General features: G+C 44.5%; 1 protein-coding gene across 1 annotated transcript in view; it reads left to right on the top strand.

The window, feature by feature from the left end:
* Positions 1–17837, top strand: part of LOC103364081 (receptor-type tyrosine-protein phosphatase N2-like) — a 200532-nt gene that overhangs the window by 123013 nt on the left and 59682 nt on the right. Inside the window, exon 12 of the mRNA XM_008291088.1 lies at positions 16097–16309. Within this exon, the coding sequence (XP_008289310.1) occupies positions 16097–16309 (213 nt within the window). The remainder of the gene's footprint in view (positions 1–16096; positions 16310–17837) is intronic.

The following is a 17837-nucleotide window of genomic DNA, read 5'->3' as shown; positions in this document are numbered from 1 at the left end:
CAGCACCGAGTGGACGATCAGGTGATGCTCTTGGCCTGTCCAACAGAAACGCTCACGTGCAAAAAACACATATAGTCTCAGTGTTGTTTTATTTGTGTGGTACATCACATTATTGACTAAATATCTGTTCGTCAATAGAACCAAGATGTATTCAAGATCACCTGAAAGCCCATCACCAAAACCACCTGGTGAAGAGTCTGAACAGTGAAGCTGAACCTCATTAAACCCAGATGCTGAAAAGGTGGAAATACACCCATCTATATCTATCAATATATGTCCATAATTAATCATTTTCACTTCTCCAAAATGTAATTGTAGGAATAAATCTGGTGTAAAGAATCCACCAGTGATGATCTCAGCTGAAGTGACGCAGAAATGTGCCACTTTTCTCCCTGCTGCATACAAAGTGACAGCTACAGAGGGCTTCCAGTCATTTCAGCACATAAAGCCATACATAAGCTGCTGCAAGCTGTTTAGCATTTGTCTGATCCCCGATCAGTGCAACGACTGATGGATCTGCGTGGGTGAGAAGCTTTGTGAGCAAAGCGAAATGATTGTCTCAGTCGTGGTCCGTCCGTTGGAGTCGAGGCTGCGTTCGTTAGTGGAGGTTGGATATTGATATACGTCTGTTGTTCTTTACTGGTCTTTACCAGCTTTAGCTGCGTTATCGCCCTCTGAACTGAATGATTCGTCAAATTTGTGATCCCGCTAAAGGAGACACATGAGGAAAAAGATCAGGGTCAGACTTCAGTTAAATCAGTGGCAGGAGGAAATTCTAAAAAAAAAAAAGACGCAGGACATAAATGAAGTAGGGCTGGACCGGAACAGCCGACGATTCGTTTGCTGTGCTGGAATCAGGATATCAGACTTGACCTCTGAATATCCCGCTGCCGCGGAAACGGAGCCGCCACCGCTAGCTTAAACACAGAACCTGGTCTTTGTAGCCAGATGCGGCCTGTTCGTCACGCTCACTCCGGCTCGTCGAAGCCTCCCGTCGACAAAACAAGTCAGCCGCCACCACCGAGCGGCGCCCCGGATAGTCGGGATGTTCGTCATTAATTATGACCCAATGTCCGGAGATCAGAAATCCCTAAAATGAAGATGACGAGACACTGAAAGAGCGAATAAGGGATGTTCGAAGAACGTCCTAAATGTTCTTTTCTGAAAGCCTCCTTTAAAGCACTTTCACAAGCGTGACAGTAACCTTCCATGTTGGCTGCAGGCCGGATGCTGCTGCTGCTGCACATCTATCAGATATTTATTTGTCACACAGAGGGAAGAAAACAATCCACTGGGAGCCACAAGCAGATGTAAAAACGGCTTTAATGACGTGAGAAAAGTCATTGTTATCACCTTCCCCTCAGTCTGCATCTTATAAGAAAATAACCCTCAATTTATTTTGCAGAGCTCTGAGGCATCCTCCTCAGAGCGGAGAAGATGGCTGATAAAGGTGATGGTTGAAGGGGATCCATCCATCCTTCCCTCCCTCCTTCCCTCCCTCCCTCCATCCTGCCTCTGCTGCAGAAAAAAAAACTCCATTTGATTTTTGAGGAGGCAGAGAGAAAGAAAACATTTCTGTGGACTTCCAGACAAAAGGCAGCTCTTTCAAAATGTCAGAGCTTCTTCAGCCAGGTGGCAGAGAAACACTGAAGCGGTCACATCGAGCTGCTGAATGTGGCTTTGCTGCTGTCACACCGTCTGAAGATAACAGATACCTGCTGCAGCAGTGATGGTATTTGTGATCTGTGCATCCATTTCAGATGGAATACATTACAAAAGCACAGAGTGGAATCACTTTCTTTTTGCAGAAAGGCAGCACACTTACATGGTAATAGCACAACGTGTGAGCTCGATGCATCGCTGCCACCGAGATGGTCTGCAGCTGATTTGCACCAGAAATGACAATTTGCTTGTTGACAGCGGTTTGAAAATGTTTCAGTGCTGAGTTGCATCATGCTGTAGATGGAAAACAGCCACCAGCCAAGTTCTCATTCAATAACAAATATTGCAGCTGCATTCTGTCTTTAAAAGCAGCCCAGATATGAAGGTTCCTCAGTGATCTACATCCTGTGATCTGCCTTGTCTCAGACTGAACCTTGTCTTGGTTGGGTTTGGTTTTAGGAATGTAAAGGGTTAACGGTTGGGGAAAGGTGGTCATAATTCTGGTTTAAGACAGCTGATCGAGAGAAGAACGAACTGGTGATACGTGAGAGGAAACAAGTTGCATCTGTGGTGTCAGAGTCATACATTTTGCTTTTGTAGGTTTGAGGTGGTATCAAGGTGACGATCACCAGATTCTGATCAGCCTAATAAAAGCCTGGTACTGATGATCTGTACATGTGGTCCAGTGGGGACCCACATTCTAGTAGGCTCAGTAGGTAGGTTCATAAATCTGATCAATAATAACCCCGATAACCTTCGTGGCTCCTGTCGTCGTGTCAACAAGTTCTTGTCAAATCATAATTGTCACCTTGGAAACACAGACAGCATAAAAAATGGAGCGTCGTTGGACCAGTGTTATATGCAGGTATGCCAGAGTCCACCAGGGTCTGTGTGAAGTATGTTTAGTCCACTTCCTGAGTCCATGAGAGTCTGTGTAGATCCCCTGTTGTGTGAATGCAGCATAGAGTTAGCGTCCCCACTGCTGCTATGCTCCAGTGCAGCCGTGTGAACGTCCAGAACGCATAGACATGAACTTCTTTGCATGTATGTAACAGATTCCTGTAGAATAGAAAAGCAATAGAATAACTGCAGTGATGGACCTGTGTGTACATCCATTACTGACTGTAGTCATGGCTTCATGTGAGCACATTTCAGCCCAAACATGAGCCTTTCTGAACTTAACCAGGTGGTTTTGTTACCTACATTTAACCAAGTGAAAGTGAAAATCAAAACGAGACTTGAGCAGAAAAATACACTGAAGTTATAGTCCAAGGCCAGAATCTCATGCATGTGGGTCCACTGACTCAAGCCTCCAGTAGCCTTTAAATGTGGACTTTTGTTCCTGGATGTAAGTTCAAAATCACGGCTCCACGACCATTAAATGTTAATGATGATGAAGTGCCTACTGAGCATACAACGAGGTGGAGGAGGTTCCTCTGGGCCTGTATGTATAGTAAAGTCATCATAATGGCCATTTAAGAGGGTGATGACGTCTGAATAAAGTGCTGAGATGCAGGTTGAGTCTGTGAAAGCAACACTCAGTTAATGCAGCGCTCAGACAGTAAAGGGTTATTTTGCCTTTTGTCTTAATTGGATAGTTTTGCAGCAGAGACAGACGAGGAATGTGTAGAAAAAGAGCAGCAGAAGATCAACCAGGAGTTGATTGAGGGCATCTTTGCTCATTTATTTTGCACCTTAACCACCGTGCCACACTTTAAAATCACTTCTAATTCTCTAAAGTGAATCTGTTTGTGGTGCATCACAGTTTCATACAGACTGGACTCGCTCCAGGAGCTGCTGTGTTACCAAGAACATCAGCTTCAATCAGGCACGACTGTAAATGAGCAGGTGTCGTAAATCCATTGGCAGCAGTAGAACAACGTCCCACAACCGTCCTGCTGCTGCTGCTGAACACAAACTCTCCAACACATGACCAGTGCTACTCGGTCTCTTCTCTGCCAGGAAAACATTTACATATTTGAACAAAAGTCCAGTTGAGGTTTTTCCTCACGAGGACGATCTCCTGCAGTCGGGTCACGGTGCCTTTAAGCTCTCAGGGTGTGATCGGACCGGTGAGACGAGCTCGCAGACTGTCAGGAGGATTGTTTCATGCTCATCTCTCCGACTGCAGAAGGAAGACAGCTACACTATCGAGCCATTTTCCAGCTTGTGAAGTGAGCTTAGCTTCAGGTACATGACAGTGTGGAAAAGTGAGAAACGATGGAGAGTGAAGAGGAAGGATGGACGATGTTTATGAGCTAATGTAGATAAAGACGGAGTAAGAGAGTGTGCTAGAAAAGGAAGGAGTAGAAATGTGCACTGGAATTGGCTGTTTTGAATGAGTTGAGACACAAAACAACAAGCGTTTCAATGTGTTAAATATTAGCAGTAAAATCTGTCAGGTCATCAAATAACAGACATGAGTGTAGACCGGACACAGTTTTGAGGGTTTTCGTGCTTTCAGATTAGTTAAGGAGGGAAAAGGAGCTGAAAGAAGGAGGAGTAAAATGAAGTTCATCGCAAGGAACTGAAGAACAAAACACCAGCAACGATATGGAGTTAATTCCAAGACTTGATTGTCACACCCAAAGTCTGAGTCTTTGGGTTTAGAGGCGACTCCAGCCATCAGGTGAATGAAGTGAACAGTGCATCTGTCAGAACAGAATGACCATTTTGGCATCAGTAATACAGTTGTGCAGAAATATGATGCTCAGGTCTGGTTGTGTATTAAAAGCTGAAAGTGTCAGAATCTGGTGGTATTCAGTAAATGTGTTTGGTTTCTTCTGCGAAAAGAAAAATATGTCTTATGTCCTTGTTTTGTCGCTGTCTGGAGTTTCAGTGCAGTTTGTGGTGCAGACTGTATGAAACACTTTGCCACCGTCCGTTTGTCAGTCAGACCAGATGTTATGCTTACTTACTGTATGCTGAAGATTTATGTCCCAGGGGGCGTCAGGGCTGAGGGGCGACCATATCATGCGGATGATGGCTCTTTTGTCTTGGGTGCCATCCTAGAAGACAAGGCGAGCGGGGGTCACAGGAATCCCAAATATCTCGCGCCGCACAAAGGACAATAGTTTGGTGGTCCTGGGCTGAATGAGCTGTCATTTTGGTACAAAAACAAGAGAGAGAGGCTCTTTCATTTTGCGTCCGCTGGTGACCGTTTGAATATGACACAAGCCGTTTGTGAGCAGTGACGGCCTCTGATGTGGTATCTGACAGAGCTGACGGCCGAGTTGATGCCTCTCTGAAGCCGTCAGACAAAAAGGCAGACGCGATTGTATTTAAGGTTGCAAGATGAGTGATGTTTTCTCCTCATTATGTGGAGACTGTTGGTCTAAAATCCTCCTTTCATCCATAGTTAATGACAGAAGGGACTGTGGCGCTGCGGGTTCTGGGAGGTTTCAAATGGTGGCAGAGAATAAGGTCAAGAGCTTAATGGTCAACATATATCAACACAAACACTGAAATGAACTGAACACCTCAGTGGATCATTGAGCTACTGATGTTAGAAGTTGGTTAAAAACATCATTTTGTGGACATACCTTATCAACAAAGAGGCAAACAAGGCATCAGAATAACTAGTAAATACAGATGTGAAGATGTATTTTACACACTGGCTTACGTTTGGTGAAGAAAATTCTCCTGCACACGACAGAAGATGTTTTCTTGCAAAGTATCTGCAGAATTTATTGAAACCGGCTCTTTTTTCTAAATGAAAAGAGGCTGATATGCAAGTTGAATCCTACAAGAACCACTGCTGTGTGGAAATATGCATCGAAATACATTTCTAGCTGATCTATTGATATTCTACACACACATCATATGTGGTTTAATATGCAAATATTAGAGGGGATGTTGCAGCAGTTTCATATTTGCTTTAAATCCAAAATACGTAAAAGTGCTGCTTGTGTTAACGAGGAATCTGAAACTGTCAAACTGCCAAAATTATCCAAAAACATCTAGTTTTTAACCTTCTTAATGTGTCAATATGGTGTTTTTCTATAAACTAGAAGACATATCATAAGTGAAAGAAGCAGTCAGCGCTTCCTTATTAATTCCACCTTAAAGCTAAAACAGACTTCTGCAGTTTCACATGGAGCAAACTTACAGAAGGAATCCTGCTCTGTGCTGCCTCTTGGCCAGCTCGTTACTGTAAATGAGAATCTGTTCTCAATTAACCCACCTGGTTAAATAAAGGACAAATAAATAAATAATCCTGTCAACTTGCAGAGTCAACATTCTTCTCAGGAATCAGTTTCCAGACATGTGAAGCTGAACTACTCCAGTATTAACACTTGCTGTTGTGCATAGTTTTAGTGTTTCAGCAGAAATGCAGGTGAGCTGGTGTGCTTGAGCTGTACAAGTCTTCACACAGCTTAAAGCCATTTTAAAGCAGGAGGACATTAGTTTTAGTTTTAGTTTTTAAAAAAGCTTTTAAATACATAATTTTAGCACCTGGATGACCTTTTAGGGGTTGGGGAGTTTACGTATGGAGCATTTCAAACCTGTGAATGAAGTTGATGCAACCAGAGCTGGCGTCTGCATCCCCCTGAAGGACTAAAGCATCGTTTGGTTTTTACATCAGCTTAAATCACTTCACCAGGCTGTTTGAATGTGATCTCAGTGCGATAATGGCAAAGTATTGATATGCAACTTTCCTCACTCGTATTAAATAGATAAAATGATAACGGGTTGAAGTTTAATTGCTTATTCAAAAGCAAAAACGAATGTTTTATCAAGATCTTTTTAACTGGCTTTGCTCCTACATTCTACCTCAGGTGTATGTACGCGCTTCAAAGGCAGCAGAAACACAACCAGTCCAGTCCTGTGATTCTGTTGCATGATCTGCTTATTAGTTTCTAGGCACCGACTCTTCTTTTAAGTCAGCAAAGTAGCATTTCATCTGTGGAAGAACTCCCACTTGTGAACGTCTGCGCCTGCATTTCTGGGCTACAAAAGCAAATTGCACCAAAATGGTTTGAATTCCTGCGTCCGGCTGCTACAACTAATTATCTTCTACTTTAGTTGTCCGCGGGAGTTTAAAAAAAGATCCCATCTTCCAGCTCTCCTAGTAGCAAAGAACAGCAGGAGATATACAAGAAACCACCAAAAGAGATTTTGCTCACAGATAAGAGCTAACATGCAGGAAGACCATTCAGCATGAACACAATGCTCCTTTCAGACAAATCTATTGCTGTCAGATCCTTGTAAAGTATATTACAAAACTCTGCTATCTCACACGGCACATCTGCTCCTCCGCTGACCTCCTACTGTATTGAGCTACAGTACTTCTCATTCATTTAGAAGTGTTCAACTGTGGCGTTGTACGGTTGCTTTGGATGGAGGCGACGGTAACCAAATACAATGCAGCTCGGCGTCCATGACCTCGTTTATGCCATCACACCTGTTCCAAGATGTTTTATTGAAAGCGTACGCAGCGATTGCAGGTTTTGAAACAGCTTCACCTCAGTTCAGCTCATAAAGACAGTTAATAATGAACAAATATTGCAGAAACACTGTCCTTGAGATAGAAATATGCCAGATAGCCAGGCCTCAGCTGATAAAGCAATAAAAAAAGTTGTACATTTAAAAAAAATAAAAAACACAGATTGCAACTTCTACAAATAAGCAAATCATAGCTCTCAATGACTGTCCTGGTAAAATACCAGATGTGGGGCATATATATATATGTATATATATATAATGTCACTCTGGTGGAGAAATACGTCTGTCAAATTATCATTATACAGTATGTTGTTGTTTTTTGGCAAACATGTGCACGTTGAAAATGTTGTTCATCTTTTAGGTCTGATTTGGTCCCTGGCTGCTTCTGAGGATGAAAATCAGCCTCTTTAGCTTTTAAACACTTAGTTTTTTATTTGCTGTTTGGTGCTGAGCATGTAGCAGACATTGGGTTTCAGAGGGCTTCTTCTTCAGCAGATTTCATTTAGTGCAGCCTTAAAGTATTTACCTTTTTGTACTCAGATAGCATTGTAAGTGAACAGTGTCCTGTTATCGGCTTTATACAAACCAGAGAGCAGCTTTTCTCATAGCTGCACCATCGTGTGGTAAAATGCAAAGGTGGAGTAAATCATCAGCCAAAGTAACCAGGGTTCATTAAAGTCGGTTAATGGAGGGAAGTGATTGGACCGACTGCTTGTTACGACTGTGAAGGAAAGAGTGAGAGCAAGTAGAGACCAGAGTGTCTGTGTGGGCGTCGCTGCAGAGAAAGAAAAAAGCCAACGCAACGCAGTTTCTGTTCTTGTTTTTCACGTCACTGAAAGGTAATGAAATTAAACATCAGCAAGTTCTGTTGCGTTTGGAGCTTCAGGAGTTGGTGGGAGGAGGTGGAGAGGAGAATTAATAAAGAGTGGAGGGGGGGGGTGCAAACTGAAAGGCACTACTCAAACCCCCCCACCGCCAAGCTTCCCACATCTCCACCAACCCTCCACCACACCCCCACCATCGGCTCAGAGTGGAGCAGGTCCTCAGCGCCTGCCACCTCCAGCTGTCGCCAAGGGGGACAAAAGGTTGTGTGGGGGTGTCTGTGGAGGAGCTGGGGGGCAGTGAATAGAAAGATAAACTGAACAGCTCCCCCCCCCCCCAGGAAGAAACCTTGTCATCTGCATTAGGCAGCATCTCCTCACTGCAAACAGCAGTGAGCTGGGAGTTTCCAGTCTTGTGCAAAACTGCAAACAAATGTGGAGAAAATGCAGGCGGCTTTTTGTTTTACTCAGATGCACAAAGTTCTGTTGCCCTCGTCCTCCTGTGTTTGCTGCAGCTGTTGGTTGCTGAGCCGCCTTCTTCGCTCTCAGCAGCTAATAAGTCATTAGCCTGTTTGTGGATTAGGCCTGGGGGTGGCCACAGTGTGTGCATAGTGGGCTGGGTCACCTCCTTCACTAACAGCACAAACTGTTACGCTAAATTATTCTTTCCCTCCGTCAACAAAAACTACATACAAACAGAGAGGATGCAGGAGGTGGAAGGCTTAGGGATTGTTTCATGGCTTCATGCATGTAAAGACAACATTTTCATTTACAGTTCACGGAAAATATTTTTATTTCCTTAACTTTAGTTTTCAAAAACTGGAGATTTAAGTAAGATCTTGCTTTACATTACACTCACCACGTTACCCTCCTGAGACAGAAACATGTTGTAAATACATTTTTCTCATTAAATCTACCAACAATGCATTTTATTTGGCTAGCAGCAATGTTCAAATGTCAGATGAGGAAGAATTAAGAATCCAGTTCTGATAATACAGGCTAATGTTGGTGTGCCTATATCAGATTTAAAAACATGGTCCATGTTACAGTTAGGTGACGAACAACCAGCTCTGTAGTTTGTGGTTCTGATTTTGTATGGACATGACAAGAGGAAAAGACCTGAGTGGCTTTAAACAGAGTTGATGTTCAGGCAGGGATGGCAGGAGTCACAGAACTCCTCGACTGGCTTCATAGGAGCAGGAGCTAAAGGTAGAGGAGAAGCTGAAGCACAGTTCTTCTCAGGTGACTGAAAATGTGAGTGTAGGATGTGATCGGACTCCGCAAGAATGGTTCATCAACAGTTCTAATAGTACTGATGTTCTGGTTGGGTTCTATTCATCCATTCTTTTTATTCTGATGGTCTGGGCTCGAGGTGGCATCAGGCTCAGCCGGTCATTCCAGACCACGTGGGGGATCTCGAGATGTTCCCAGGCCAGATGAGACTTGAAATCCCTCTTGCAAGTTCTGGGTCTCCTTAAAACTGGACATACCTCGAAAACCCAAACAGTTGAGCTGCCATGGAGGTGTGGTGATCAGATACCAGAACCGTTTCACTTCCTCCTAAACAAGATCGTAGACAAGGAGCAGAGTCCTGAAAACTCCAATGCTTATTTGACTTTGTGCGTAGAATACAATGTTGTACAAGTACCAGATGGTCTGGTAGGAACTTCTCCGGTACCCAGTGTTACCACAAGACCCCCACAAAGTTCAGTCTTCAAACACGATCATAGGCCTTTCCAAGTCTCCACAGCAACTCTGCGAGGGTAAAGACAAGGTCTGCTGATCCACAATCAGTCAGAGCGTCCTCTTATTTCAAAGCTAAATGCACATTTTTGAGTCCAGTCTTCCAAAACACCACAGACCCTGGTCTACAGACATGTGGAAAACCTTCATAATGTTCTCAACAAATGGGCGAGTGCATGTAAGGTGTGTGAAGTGAAAGGTCCAGGCCTCCATCTCCACAGTGGAGCAGTCCAGTGGCTCTGCTCAGATGTTTAGGGGGATGTTGCCAGCAGGCTTTGGGTCCAGTTGTCCCTTTAGAGGGAACCTGTCTATCCCGGGATCCTCCACAATGACAGTGGCCACATTCATTGTATGTTTTAATGAAAGTCATGTGAATACGATGCTGTGGCCTTTTCCATTCAACAGATCTTAACCCAACTGAACACTGAAGGCAGGTTTCAGGCTGACATCAGCAAAACACCAAATGTTTGAGTATTTTACCAAAACATTTTTATTCCTCCAGTCAAGTTTGGAGATTTGCCAGAATCCAGCAGTTCTTACTGACATAAGAAAACGACACGCTGTCTTATCATTTAACAGCTGGATGAATTTGAAGGGAGACAGAATTCAGTTTTATTTAACCAAACCTTGAGTTTTTCCAATGACTATGCACAACATATTCTTCTTAACAAGTCACGATTTCTAATGAATTCCTGAAATCTTATTAAAGTCCAGTTGGAAGAGAAGCCGCCATGGCGCCGGTGGAGAAATTTGTAGATTCGGGAGTTTTTCTTGAATCGAGCAGCAGTTTGAGCTGCCTGCAGATATTTCCATTTGTTTCCAGAAAACAAGTGACTGTGGCCAGATTTCTGGCAAAATTTTAATTTGTTTGAAGGAAAACAAGATTTGAAGGTTCAGCTTGAGCCTGAATGAATCATAAAGACGAACGATCCACCGTTTCTCTGCTTTGTTCTTTCCACCCTCTCTCCTCTTTTTTCTGCCTTCTTCCTTTTTTTTTGCCCCCCTTTTAACTCTCTTGTCCTCAACTCCTCTTCCTCTCCTCCTCCTCCTCCTCCTCCTCCTGTCGGCAACATGTGGAGCCGTCGCCATGGCAACGAGGGGAGGTGACATGTGCTGTAGACAGGCAGGGAATGGAGGGAGGGATGGAGGAATATAAGGAGGAGCCCTACAGCGCACTTTGTAGTCTCTCTCTCTCTCTCTCTCTCTATCAGGGGGGAAAAAATAGCATCTCATTCCTCTCAGTGGAAGCAGAGGAGGCTGCTGGTCCTCCTCTCCTCTCCCAACGCCTGCCGAATTGCGTCAAGGAAAAAGACCGGAGAGAAATTTGTTGGTGCATTTTAATTTTTTTTGCAACGGATGAGGCCAATGATGGCAGACAGGAGAAGGAAAAGGAGGAGGAGGAAGCTGGGAACTTTGTTTTTTGAATTTTTATTTCCAAAGGAGGCAAAGGGGATGATGGGAGGAGGTGAAACTCCCTCTCTCTCCCACTCACTCTCTCTTCCTCCTCCTCCTCCTCCTCCTCCTCTTCCTCTGCCGCCGGTGTCTCTGAGTGTGTGGTGTCGGTGAAGCCGGAGTGGAATGGGAACTAGACGCAGGAGCAGCAGGAGAAGGCGGAGGAGGTGTCTGTTGCATTACCTCACCGTTTGGTAGGATTTAATTTCTGATTTTTTGCATGCTATCGTAGGCTCATTTTGTCTCTGTCCCCCAAAAAATCTGTACCAAAGATGAGGAGTCCGTCCCGCCTTGCTGTTGCTCTCCTCTTCATTCATTCCCTCTTGTTGGACTAAGGAGTGTGTTCTGCTCATTTTACACCCAGTCCTGTGTGGTTCCTCTCTAATATATCACTGTTTCATGTTTGTAGATTTGTTTCAACCAAAATGAGCCAAAAAGTAGATTTAAAAAAAAGAAAAAAGAAAAGGTGGAGGCGCAGTGGGAGTATCCATGGAGTTTAGACACTGACTGACGTGCCCCCGGCTGAGCAGCTGCATCTCACTGTAACACTGGAATAACATTCAGTTTAATGGGATTTGCTGCTGCCTCTCACTGCAGGATGCAAACTTGAAATCATTTTTTTTTAAAAAGTGATGTTCATCTCAGAGGAGTGTCCCTGAATTGTCTGCAATTTGTGATATCAGAGAAACTGAATCACACTGTTAGAGATGATATTGTGATCACTGTTGGCGTTTTGTGCAAACTTTCACTTGGGTGCATTTGTATTTGTGTGCGTGCACGAGCGGCGTTTGAGTGCGAGGCCACAGTGCGTGTGAGCGTGAACCGGCCGATGTCTGCACCGTAACCTGTGAGGATCCGTGTGCAACTGTAGTTTCATTCACTTACACATGCAGCTGTGTGTGGTTGTGATTTCTGCGCTTGTTTGCTGAAAGGTTTTGTTAAAACCCTGGCTGAACTTTTTCAAAGGCCCGGGATGAATCAGAGGTGAGGGACAGATCTTTGTTTCCTACAGCAGTCATCATGGAAGAAAACAATAGCCGGCCGCCGCTCTCCCTCTGACCTTTTTTCACCCATTCTGAATAAGCCAGATCCGTGCAAATCCATCTGCCTTTTGTCTATGGAAGCCTGGCTAATCCACACCCCCATTCACACACACACACACACACACACACATATATATATACACCCTGTCACACACACCAACTAGGCAACCGAACCAGTCCACCACCAAACCTCCATCTACACATTTATTTCTACTGCTGCACTTTTTAAAAAAAAATCAGCCAATATTCTAGCATCCTGATTGATTTTATTACCATTTATTTGCAGCTACAAAGCAGAATATTGTAAGTCAGTGAAAACTAGGGTGCTGCCTGCGTGAAATCACACTAAGTGTGGATCGAGGGAGACACGATTTTAGTGAAAAACTGGTTTAAAAATTCACCAGAAAGAAAAATAATTGTGATAAACCTAAAAAAGATATTCACATTTCTTTTCTCTCGTTTTTCATTTTTTCCTTCTCCTGTTCAGACGCCTATCAGTCTGTAGGGAGTGTGTCTGATATTTGCTAAAAAGGGATGAACCCAGCAGCGTCTGCAGCCAGACAGCCAGACAGCATCCTTGACATTGTATGTTAATGCTTTTCAGAAATACTCAATCAGGAGGAGCTGTACGCTGTGTGTCAAATCACGTTTGCCGATGTGAAATGAAAAAAATTTGCAAGTACAATCGATTTTTGCGGGAGCAGATGGACAATAGAAGTGGAAGCATGAAAGGAACTCCCTTCTCCCCTCTTGCCTTTGGGGAGACAACGTTCTCCTTTCATTTTGTAGATGCTCACTGGAACCACTTGATCAAAACCTGTGATTTTCCTCCTGAAACAAACAGGATTTTCTGTTGGGGTTTTTTGTTTGTTTTTTCCCGAATGATGAAAAAAAAAGAATGAGAGCCAGAAATGATGTAGATTGAAGTCAGGAGTCTTCTGTGTGGCTGCTTCCTTTTAGCTGCAGATTCAATCCCTGTTCTCGCCTCAGATTATTCCTTTTTTTTTTTTTTTTTTAACTCGCAATCACACATGCAATGTAAATTACATTTCCTCTGGTTTTTCTCGGCTGAGCTGCGGTTCATCTCCGCGGCTCTTTCAATCAAACCCTCAGAATGTAATTTGATTGAAAGTGTTGAGCCGGTGGAGAAGGCCTCAGAACTGCAGAGCCGAGCCGATAGCGTCTTATTATTGGAAACGCGTCGCCCAGTGCTGCTCACACACACGTTCTCCAGCGTTTCACACTCTATGTTATCGCTGCTCAGTCTTTTGCACAGTAATGGCAGCGTGCATGTGTTCCACCTCCCGAGCAAACATTTGATTTTCAATCATTGCAAATTTCTGCTACATCTGCGTGTGCAGCGCCGGCAGAGCGGCTGCTCGTTTTTCATAGCCGTGAACTAACAAGTTGTACGCTCCTCCACCCCTTTTTTACTGTTACTAACAACTGCAACCAAACTTGATTAAGGAGGTGGGGTCAGGGTACATTTGTTTGAATCAATAGACAGACATGCGAGGCAGCCATGATAAAGAGACCAAGAGAGGCGGTGGTGGGGGTGGTGGGGGGGAGGTGGAATCAGGGAGGTGGCGGCGGCGGTGGCGGTGGGGGGAGGAGGGGAGCGTGGTTTGGAAAACGCCGGCATCTGTCCCGTGAAAGATGACGGAGCTGTTACAGTTAGAGCCTTGAATTATGGGCCATTACCAGCCGAGCAAGATGCAATCCCTCTCCATGAAACTTCATTTGACAAAACAATGAGACGACTCGGGGAGTAAAATGACAAATGAAGTTATTTGATCCGAGGTTTAAATTTTATTTTTTTAAATACCCTTTTTGAGGGTAAGATGATTGCAGCATGTGGAATCAGCAGTAATGCATTATTAATGGCCTGGCTGAGCCCACCGTGCTCATAGGTTCAGCTACTGTTGTTTATGAAGCCTCCTTAATGGCTGAATTTTCCACTAAAATCTTTTACATTAATGAAAAGAAGCAGTAAAAATACACAATCAATTGTCTGTGCTCCGTCGTGCTCATACAGCCGACCTCCTGCGTTACCAGTGATTTATGAACAACAGTAAGTTACTAGCGGATGAATCTTTATGTACTTCAGAGCTGAATTTCTCACCGTTTTTTTTGTTCTGCTTTATTAGTATTGTGGAGACGGCACTCTTTAGTGTCAGAGACGCCCACTGTTTCCTTTTCAGGGCCGCCACATTACTATGCAACCAGCTTTTACAGTACGGCTTAGAGCTCCCCGAGCAAATTGGACACCCCACAAAGCATCGCACAACTGTTGTACCCCCATTGTGGGTCTTTCTGCAGGCACTCTTTATCAGGTGCTGAATGCGACAGCAGCAGTGGCAATGAATGAAATCATAGGGGGGAGGTGGTTAGAGGGGGTGAGGGCATTATCGAGTGGTGTTGACGGTGTTGAGGTGGGGGGGAGCGGCGGCGGCGGTTCGCTCCCCTGAAACCTCACAAGAATTCCAGAACAATCGGGCGGATCGGAGCGTGTTCCCACCTCCCACAGCTTCAGGGTTCTGACAGGCAGGCAGGATGGACTGCCCTCCTCCCCCACCGCCCCCTCCACCGCTTTCAAAGCCTCCTTTCCATTAACTCACCACGACACACCTCGCCTAATCTGTGTGACCTCTACCACTCTGAGGGCTCTTTTTTTTTATTTACCCCCTACCAACCCCACTCTTTACTCTCTGGGTTTTTCCCTCAACTTTCTTCTCCACAAAAGCGATTTTAAACAAGCTTAATATGCGAACAGGCCAAACTAATAATGAGCTATAGCGAGTGTTTTGGAGGCCAGGGAGGGGAATGAATCTTTACTGTTCTACAATGATGTGAAAAAAAACAGAATGAGTCAAGAAAAAGCTGTTTTGCTATTGATTTCTTTAGATTTTTCTTTGTAAGAAGCAATTGTAGGCCTTGTCATTGGCAGTGCAATTTGCAGCTCTTCTCTTTCGGTTCTTGCTTTGCTCTTTGTTGTCAAGATCATTATGCAGCATGTAATAATGGGGAATTATGTAGCCTATTGTTAACTCTTGGTAGTCAGGTAGAATGCAGCAGGCCCATTATGACCATGAGCAGCAGTAGGAGCTGCAGCTTGAACGGTTCAATAACACCCGCTCTGGTTTTTACACACCGCTGAAGGAGTTTTTATCTTCCACTACGTGTCCGTTGTGTCATCCTGAGCAGCAGGACTGGTTGAAAAGAAGTCTTTAATCTCCAGTTGTTTGCCAAAGGATCTGGTTCTCAGATTATTTCGGTCGGAGTTTGGCGAGGCAGTCGCTCAAGACGAGCACAACGTCTGTCGGTAGAGAAACTCCTCCAGTTTGGAGAACGGTGTGTCTGGAGACATCCGGGATGCTTTGCTAAACAGGAGTTTATGTATTCTATGCACTCCTGGGCACAGATGGTGGAACAAACGCTTGTGATTATACTTTTCATCGAGTACAGTGATATGCATGTTTATGTGTTTCAAAAAAATAAAAAGAAGTGGGGGGGATCATGAGTAGTGACAATAATTAATGCTTTAAAGGGAGCTCAGATAGATTATCTTGGCTTTTTTTATTATTTTTGTGGTCTGTTTGGCGTGTGCTTTAATCCGGGGTATCAAACCATGTGGCACGAAGCTCTGAGAGCCTGCAGCGTTGTTCCAATCAAACACTCCGCCAGCTGATTCTGCAGATTAGTTCCTCTTGTCTGGCTGATCAGTAAAACCACCTGAAAGCGCTTTTAGCTGCTCGGCTTTTTACTCCTGCAGCCGCCATCACAACTGCGTTTTAAGCAAAGGTGGATGCATCTGAGCTGTCATCCTGACACCGGCAGCTCCACGTTGTGCCTGCTGAGCTGTAGAAGAGCCACGAGGATAGAAACACTAATGGAAACGTGTTATTATATCTGCTCCTTTGTGGCCCGCAGGGAAGCCAGATCAACCAGATCCCCACCAAGTACAGCCAGGCAGAGTCCACCAAGTTCCTCATCCTCACCGTGGTGTCCATCCTGTGCATCGTGGGCGTGCTGCTGGCCTCCACCGTGGTCTACTGCCTCCGCCACCGCTCCCACCACAAGCTCAAGGAAAAGCTCACCAACCTGGGAACGGATACGAGCGGCGATGCTACCGCCACCTATCAGGTAGGAGGTGTTACTGCCATCTGTCCAGTTGAAAGGAGTGCGGTAGAGATTTTATTATCAAGGTTTTTATACCCAAAATAAAACATGCAGGATTGTTAGAGTGCGTACTAAAGTTAGAGTGTTTTCTTTAATCAGAATCCCTTAAAGAGGTCAAATGATTGAAAAACCAGCACAGACTGAAGGAAAGTCTGCAATAAGAAGATATTATTTGAGAATTTATTATGAACTTGGCATTGCTGAAGAAGAAGAAATGCATTTTCCTGCTTTTCTTCCCTTTTAACCATCAGATTTGTGGCTTCTGCTATTAAGAGCATATATGTGTTTATTAGTAAATTGTTTTTACATTTTTAAGTAAATTTGGCTCCATTTGTCTCTGATTTATGCCATTTCTAAAATCATTTCAGTAAAGTTGTGAAGCCCCATGCAGTGGTTTGATAAAAGCCTTAATTACAGACATGCAGCACTTTCAGAGGCGACCTGCAGCTCTGATGCTGGGATGTGAAGGACAGAAGCTTGCTGCTGCTGGTCGCTCCAGTTCTTGCTCCAGCCTTTTCGTATTGTCACGTTTTAAGGCGGTGTTGCTGATTGTGCTGCTATAATGTGTTGTTTGAGCCACGAGCCGGTGCATCACCGATCCAACAGGTTTTTCACCTCAAGTTATTTCCCTCCACCCCTCTGCTTGCTGTAATTATCCTTTGGCCGGGATAGCCAAGTGTGAAATTTAATTTACAGAATCCAATATTAAGTGGCTTTTTGAGCAAAGAATTAGATTGAGATTTTTCCGTGGCTCTCGCTGACCTTTTCCCCACCATGTTTTTAAATGAGAGTGGTCCTGTGAGCATTGATTTTATAATGAGCCCAGCCCTTCCCCTAAGTGCTTACATTTTATGCTCTTCTCCGGGGATTTTTAACTCCTGGAATAGACTGTTGCTGCTGCGTCAAAGGTTTACCTCATCGCTGGGGACCTGTGTAGTCGCTTTTTGCAATGAGAGCTATTGTTCAGTGGTGGGGTGAAGATGGAGACACTGAATTTGGAAAAAGTTTCTAAAAGTCAACCTGTCCTAAGACAGGCTGACATTTCACACCTTCCTCGGTCGACATAAAATATTTGTTATCTTCTCGGTTACTTGCCTCCGAGATTCACTTGAAGCCCCTAATTGGACATTTGCTAATTAAAATTCACACCTAAGACTGTGTTTACGCATTATTTATCTGATTATTAGCCGACAGAAACCTTGGTGTTGCTCATTCTCCGAGTGTTTGCTCGGCCTCGCTGTGACTCCCGGAGCTCCGGTTCTCTTCCCTCCTTTATCGAGTCCAGACAGAAGCTGCCGCCATCGTCCTCGGTGAAAGACCTCGATGTTGGGCGGCCGTTTCAGCGCGTAAAGCTCGTCTCTTTGTCAGCTGCGTGGAGGGGTTTCCCTGGGCTGGATGCTGCCTGTGTGTTTGTGTGTGCAGTCTCCAGGGCTACATGCAATTAAAGCCGACAGAAAGCGGCAGGCTGCCTGACGGCCTTTAGTGCTGCAGC

This window comes from Stegastes partitus, unplaced genomic scaffold, assembly GCF_000690725.1.
Source record: "Stegastes partitus isolate 25-593 unplaced genomic scaffold, Stegastes_partitus-1.0.2 Scaffold715, whole genome shotgun sequence".
NCBI lineage: Eukaryota > Metazoa > Chordata > Actinopteri > Pomacentridae > Stegastes > Stegastes partitus.
This window is presented reverse-complemented; position numbering and strand designations above follow the sequence as displayed.